Source organism: Plasmodium reichenowi, chromosome 5 (assembly GCF_001601855.1).
Source record: "Plasmodium reichenowi strain SY57 chromosome 5, whole genome shotgun sequence".
NCBI classification, from domain to species: Eukaryota; Apicomplexa; class Aconoidasida; order Haemosporida; family Plasmodiidae; genus Plasmodium; species Plasmodium reichenowi.
The window spans coordinates 211,027-219,322 of record NC_033650.1 but is presented as its reverse complement, the minus strand read 5'-3'; the positions used below and the strand labels follow the sequence as shown (position 1 = coordinate 219,322).

General features: G+C 19.9%; 2 protein-coding genes across 2 annotated transcripts; both read left to right on the top strand.

Annotated features, from left to right (window-relative positions):
• Positions 1-455: 455 nt before the first annotated feature.
• On the top strand, positions 456-3,227 carry PRSY57_0506500 (hypothetical protein; the record flags this gene model as incomplete). Its single annotated transcript, XM_012906136.2, has 1 exon — positions 456-3,227. One exon carries the CDS (start codon positions 456-458, stop codon positions 3,225-3,227), a length of 2,772 nt encoding a protein of 923 aa, XP_012761590.2.
• Positions 3,228-4,143: 916 nt separating this feature from the next.
• PRSY57_0506400 (subtilisin-like protease 3, putative) lies at positions 4,144-6,486 on the top strand (the record flags this gene model as incomplete). The annotated part of the gene is made up of 1 exon (XM_012906135.2): positions 4,144-6,486. One exon carries the CDS (start codon positions 4,144-4,146, stop codon positions 6,484-6,486), a length of 2,343 nt encoding a protein of 780 aa, XP_012761589.2.
• Positions 6,487-8,296: the final 1,810 nt, after the last annotated feature.

Sequence of the window (8,296 nt, the reverse complement as noted above, 5' to 3'; positions counted from 1 at the left end):
ACAGCCAAAATATTTTTAGGTATATAAAATATATCTAAAAATATAATAAATAAAATGAAGAATAATTTTGACACCCTTTTAATATTGTATTATATTTTGCAGACCCCGTTGGTAGAAATAATATATATATTATATATATGTATGTATTTCATTTTATTTTATTTTATTCCATTTTTGTGTCTTTTTGTATCATGTATAGTTAATATAGATCCAAGAATATGGCCAAATTGGTTTATTATATCCTACTAATATAAATAATTATAACCACATACTTTAAATTTCTCACTATTTGATAATAAAAAATATAGGTTTAACATATTTATTTGAATTTTTTTTTATATATGACACGACTTATCAATTTTTTTTACTTTTATTTTTTAAAATAATTTATAAATTTTATGTTTTTTTTTTAAAAAAAAAAAAAAAAAAAGAAGGAATAAATAAATGATAAAAAGATGATATACTTATGTAGAAAATTATTAAGTTGTACATTGTCTGTTTATTTTTTGTATATATATTTTTTTCTTTTGAAACAAAATATTTTTTGTGATGTAAAGGTAAGAGAAAGAGTTCTTGAGGAAAGTATAAATAAGGATTTATCATCAAAAGGAGAAAATTTACATATTTATGAGAACACGAATGTAAGTGTTCAGACATTTATTAAAAAAAAAGAAAGAAAGAATTTATCGGATAATAATATAAATGATAAAATAAATAATAATAATAATAATAATAATATAGAAGACACAACATATTATCCTACTGGAAATGAAAAAAAGGAAAGTTTTTTTTTAAAATTTTTTCGATATATTAAAAATTGGTTTCCTATGGAATCTTCTAATAATTTAAAAAAGACAAATATAAATTATGAACAAGTACACGAAGAAAATGAATTTTCAAAATATATATTACAAAATAATATGTCCATAGAAACTACCAAAGTGTGTTTAATAGGATCAGGGGGGGATTCTTCTCATGATTTGATAAAAAATTTTTTGTTACATAATAAGGTAAAATATAACGGAAATCATGAAAATGACAATTGCGTGAATAATAAAAGTGGAAGTATTATTTCTTCGTATAAATATTATTCAGAAGAAATAATTCAAGAACCTTACATAATAAACAGAGACATATGTAACAAAACAAAAAATTGTAAAGAATCGAATTTGAACTATGAAAATAATCCTAGAACGCTCATAGGTAATATTATTATTCAAAATGATATATTAAAAAATGAAAAAATATTTAATATGAATAGACATTTTGTTGTATGTAAATATTTCGGAAGTAGCCCCAAAACAAGCATAAAGATAAATCAATCGACATTAATACAGCATCTTATTAAATGTTTAGATTATTGTAAAATGGAAGGTGTTCAATATATTTATATTGGTTATAATATATATGCAGCAAATAATAAATTGATAGAAATTATGAAGAAATTAAGAGAACATAAAATAGTAATTGTAACATCGTCTGGGAAGATATATGATGATGATAATGATGATAATAATGATGATAATGATAATGATGATAATAATGATGATAATAATAATATTTATAATGTTCATAGTGATGATAATAATAATCTTTATAATGTTCATAGTGATGATAATAATAATCTTTATAATGTTCATAATGATGATAAGGAGAAAATAAAGAATCATATGAACAAAAAAAATAAACAAAATGATTTATATGAATATCAAAGAACACAAAATGACGAAGAACAAAAATCAGATTCTTCTTTATATCAAAACCTTGAGAAAGTTATTTCAATTTCTGGTCTGATATATACAGATAGTAGTAAAAAAAATAAAAACAAAAATTATATATATGATAATGAAATAAAAATATTAGATGAGAAAGGAAACAAGAAATTAAATAGAAACGATATATCTCTATTTTATTTTTCTTATGATACAGACATATATGAAAAAATTGAATCTGATATTATAGATGATGATTACGATTTGGTATCTGCATCTTATGTTAATACATTAGTGCTTATGCATAGTATCAATTTAAAGTTGTCTCTAGGTAGGTTAAGAAAAATATTAAATAAATCCATAGTAAAAAGAGAAGAATTAAGACATTTGTCTAACAGGGCATATTATCTTGATATGATGAATACATTTGAAGATTCGTTGAATCAAAGAAAACGTTCCTACAAAATATTTTACTTGGAGTTAAAAAATAATAAACATAAGGTATTGTTATCTGATGCAAATCTTAAATCTATGTATCAAGATAATTTTCCAGTGAATTATAACGAGGAGGATCATGCAAAACATAATGTAGAGAAGGGAACAAGTGTAGAGAGGGACGTATATAAAAACAATGAAAATAGTAATAAAAATAGAAAGATGCTTATGGATGATGGGAAAATTACATATATTATACAAAACAAAGAATCACATAAATATAACACTTATTATCCTTATAAGAGAACAAAACAGTCGCTTTTGAATGATACGCTTCATCATAAACCACATGTCTCTTTTTTGAACATGTCTTATTATAATGAAGATATTCAAAAAAGGAATTATAACATATATGATGACACATCGTATACATATGACCAAGGCATAACATATGATGAAGATAATTATTATATTGATGATCATGATATACATACAAGAAAGAAGAGAAAAATATCATATGACAGAGAGGATAACAATGATTATCATATGTATGATGACAGGGACCATATTTTTCATTCAAATTTAGATAATAATAAATATGAGGACGATGGAAATGTTCATAGGGAAAAGGAAAACGATCTAGAGCCCCGATTTTTATATGATCCTTTTGCTAACATAGAAAATCGGGATCTAGAAACGTTACAAGAATTATCCGAGTTAAGGAAAAAAAAAAGCAATAGTTTTTATTCAAGGAATAATAACAATTCATCGAATATGAAAAGAAGAAGGAAAGAAAAAAAAAAAAAATTGAAAAAGGTACTACGCTCTAAATATGATAAAATAGGAAATCTAGAAAGAATAAGAAGAAAAAAAAAAAGAAGAAGAAAAATACCAGCAGAAAGAAGAATGATACATAAAAATAAAATAAATAAAATAAATAAAAGAAGAAATATGAAAAGAAAAAATAACGAGTTGGAAGAAAGGAGAAATAAACAAGCTGATAAAAATAGTTCAAGTGGTAATGGAAAAGGAAAAATAAGTGGAACACGCGATTCTCCAAAGATAAAATTTAAACGATAATAAAAAGAGAGAATAAGATGAATATGTACACACACACACACATATATATATATATATATATATATATATATGTTATATTTTCATATGTATAATATTTTTAATTTTGTTTGCCTTTACAAAAAATATTTTAATTTTTTACTTATCTAGTTTATAATAAAGAACAAAAAAAAAAAAAAAAAAAAAAGGAATTTCATTATAAATAATAATATATATATATATATATATATATATATGTTTAATTATTATTATATTATGGTTATATTAATTTTTATACAGAACAAAGTTTATGTAATCAAAACAATTTGTACTTTCATTTACCATTTGTTTATTAAATAATTTCCATATATATATATATATATATGTTAACCTTTGAAGATAGAAAAATGTGTGAGTTATTTTAATGTTTGAAAGAGTGCACATAAAAAAAAAAAAAAAAAAAAAATAAAAAAAAAAATTGTCGACTTTTTCTATCATAAATATGTCATCATGGTTGTATGTAAATAATATTAAAATATTTTATATTTGTAATACTGAAATTATTGACTTTGTTTATTTTGTTCATTTTGTTTATTATTATTATTTTTTTGTTTATTATTATTTTTTTGTTTATTATTATTTTTTTGTTTATTATTTTTTTGTTTATTATTTTTTTGTTTATTATTATTTTTTTGTTTATTATTATTTTTTTGTTTATTATTTTTTTTGTTTATTATTTTTTTTTTTTTTATTTTTTTTTTTTAAGATATAATAAAGGGGAGAAGTATATATTAATTCCTATTAAAAATATAATACAATATAAAAAAAGGTATAAGTATAAATATATATGTATTATATTATATTACAAACTTTTATATGTTTGTTTACGTGCACCGTTTTGTTTATAACATGATACAGATATAAATAAGATAAATATAGAATGATAAATAGACAGTATTTTATTTGGTATATTTTTATTTTTAATATAATAAACAAAATATATTTTGAAAATATAAGATATGTAAAAAACTATGAGGTGGTGATAAGGAAGAAAAAAAATATAGAAAGGGGCATAGGAAATGATTTTGCATTTATAAGGAGATATTATAAAAACAGACTTTTGAGTGATGTGTCTTATAAAAATAGGATTAAAGGAAAAAATAGAGTGGATAAAGAGGGAGATGTGAAAAGATATGATAATAATAATGATGATAATAATAATAATGATAACAAAATGGATAATTCGTATAATTATAAAAATAAGAGTATTAAGGAAAATAAAACCAAAATAAGAAAGGAGCAAGTTCCTTCCTTAGATAAAACATACAATAGGAATATAAATGAAAAAGAAGAAATAAAGAAGAAAATAAAAGATATACAACGAAAAAGGTTGATTATCCATTTTAAAGAAGATAATACTATATTAAGCTCAAGAAATTATAAACACATTTTTATGAAGGTACTTTCTAATTGTGGACATATTGAAAAATTAACTTTTATTAATTTTTATTTATATGAATTTCCTAAATCTATAAATAACGAAGATATGCTTTTGAAATTTTGTCTTCGATTATTAGAAAGTAGAAGAATTAACGTTGAGAATGATTACCAAATAAGCCATACTAAACAAATGAAAAGTCATAATAAAAATGATGATAGTAAAAATGATGATAATAAAAATAATGATAATAAAAATAATGATAATAAAAATAATGATAATAAAAATGATGATAATAAAAATGATGATAATAAAAATGATGATAATAAAAATAATGATAGTAAAAATAATGATAGTACAAATAATGATAATAAATGTGACAATATGAACAGTAAGAATAATTGTATCTTTCAAATTAAAGACAAGATAAAGGATCTGCCGAACGTGTCTCCTTCTGCATCTACATTTAATTCTATATCTACATCTCCATATACACTGAAAGTAAGAGATAGAAACAAATATCCGAATGATAAAAATCATATATTTAAAATTAATCATAGTAATAAAAATAATAATAATAATAATAATTATAATTATCATAATAATAATCAGAGTCATAGTTCGGCCAAATACCAAACGCAAAGATTAAATAAGAAAATTATCGGAACGAATATTTTAGATGGTTATGATATTATACAGATGGACGAAGGTTTGAATTTATCACATAACTATGAGCTTAATGATGTTAATGTTTGTATTATAGATACAGGAATTGATGAGAATCATATAGATTTGAAAGATAATATTATAGAAAAGAAGACGTTTATGAAACACAGCGACAAAAAATATAATATTAATAGTATTAATAATATTGAAAGTAGTGATAATATTGAAAGTAGTGATAATATTGAAAGTAGTGATAATATTGAAAGTAGTGATAATATTAATAGTATTAATAATATTGAAAGTTGTGATAATATTAATAGTATTAATAATATTGAAGGTAGTGATAATAATGTACATACTATGTTACGTAACAAATTATATTTGGAAAAAAAAAAAGAATGTTGTAATTATAATACTTCTAATGATGGACATGGACATGGCACATTTATTGCTGGTATAATAGCAGGTAACTCTCCTGAAGGAAAAAAAGGAATTAAAGGTATTAGTAAGAAAGCAAAATTAATTATATGTAAAGCTTTAAATAATAACAATGCTGGTTATATTAGCGATATATTAGAATGCTTTAATTTCTGTGCTAAAAAAAAAGCAAGAATAATAAATGCTAGTTTTGCTAGTACTACACATTACCCATCTTTATTTCAAGCTTTAAAAGAATTACAAGATAAAGATATTCTTGTTATTTCTTCATCTGGAAACTGCTCATCCAATTCAAAATGTAAACAAGCTTTTCAAGAATGTAATTTAAATATACAAAAATTATATCCAGCTGCTTATTCAGCAGATCTAAGGAATATTATCTCGGTATCTAATATCATACAACAATCAAATGGAAATATTGTATTATCACCAGATTCTTGTTACAGCCCCAATTATGTTCATCTTGCTGCACCTGGAGGAAATATTATTTCCGCTTTTCCTAATAATAAATATGCTATAAGTAGTGGTACCTCTTTCTCAGCAGCGGTTATTACAGGCCTAGCGTCCTTAGTCTTATCAATAAATTCTAATTTAACCAGTCAACAAGTTATAGAATTATTTAAAAAGTCTATAGTACAAACAAAATCGCTAGAAAATAAGGTAAAATGGGGGGGATTCATAAATGTGTACGATTTGGTAAGATTGACGATAGATAGTTTACCCAAGCACAAAGATGAATAAATAAAAAATAAAAAATAAAAAATTATAAAATAATAAAATTTTTAAAATTGATAAGGAGAAAAATATAATAACCAACCTTTTTTTTAAGTTACATTAATCAAATGATACATCCATATACTTTTTTTTTGTAGCCCCTAAAAGGATATAAATAAAAAAATAAATAATAATAATATTATTATTATTGTCCTATAACCTTATTCGTACACACACACATATATATATATATGAATATATTCTAATTCAGAAAATTTTCATATAATGAAAAAGACACATTGTACATATTTTTAATTTTTAACTTAAACCATAATTTATTTATCTATAAAAAATAAGCCGAAAAAAAATACTAAATTTTTTAAGTTTTTCATTTTATAATTTTACATTTTTTTTTTTTTTTTTGTTCTTTATTATATTAATAATATAGTTATTATATAATTTGATTATCTTATTTTTTATAATTTATTTCTTTTTCATCTGTTTATTTTATCTTTGTTTTAAATTTTTCTTTTTTTTGTTGTTGTTTTATATTTTTTCAGTTAATGCTTTATTTAAGTAGATGATATATAACACAAGTGTAGTTACATTTGTATAATAAAACACATTTATTTAAATATGTTTGCTTTTTTTTTTTTTTTTTTTTTTTTTTTTATTTATGTATTTATTTTTATTATTAAAAATATATATTAAAATAAGGGATGTTGACAACTTGTTAATGGGTTATACATATGATAAAATATTATATATATATATATATATATATTATATATATATAGCTTTTAAAAAAAAGAAAAATTCAATAGATATATTTAATTTATAAATATTCTTATTATGTATAGTCTTCGATTTTTTATAAGGAAAAAAAAAAAAAAATAAAAATAATAAAATAAAGAACATTAAAATTTGAGAAATAAATAATGTATACACAAAATATATATTTTACATATATATAAATAATATATTATTAATTTTTTAATATTTATTCTTTTATAAAAAAATAATAGCGAAACATATCTTAACATTTTTTTTATATTTAATAATATTTTTTTTATTTTTATTTTATTATGTATAAATAAAGAATTAGTTGAAAAATATTATGTTCCTATCATAAGGTCATTTTTAAGAGATTTAATAATAAATAAAAGTGGAGAGAAAAAAAATTACATACAAATAAAAGGAAATATTATATATATTATATAATAAAAAAATATATATATATATATATATAAATATATTTTATTTTAAGGCCTATTATCATATGAGTATTTATTATTATATTATATAATATATATGCTTATATATAGAAGAAGCAGAAAACCCTTTTAATCACCTTTGAGGAGTGGTAATAAAAAAAAAATAATAATATTATATATATATATATATATAATACTTTATATTTTATATATATATTAATTTATATAGGTAATAAAAAAAAAATTTAAGATTATTATATAAAAGTATGTATAATATATTATATATTGTAAATATATTATATGTCGATATGTTATGATATTATTATATCACATTATACATACATCAATATATATATATATATATATATATATATTATAATATATTTATATATATTTATATATTTTATATATATAATAATATTTATAATTTTTAGGTTAAAACTTTTTTTTTTTTTTTATTTTATAATTTACTATTTTATTCCATTTTTATGTTAAAATGTTTTTATTGAAAATTTATTTATCTTAAAAAAAAAAAAAAAAAAAAAAAAAAAAAAAAAAAAAAAAAAAAAATATATATTTAATTACAAATTTATTAAAATAACAGTTTTTTTTTTTTTTTTTTT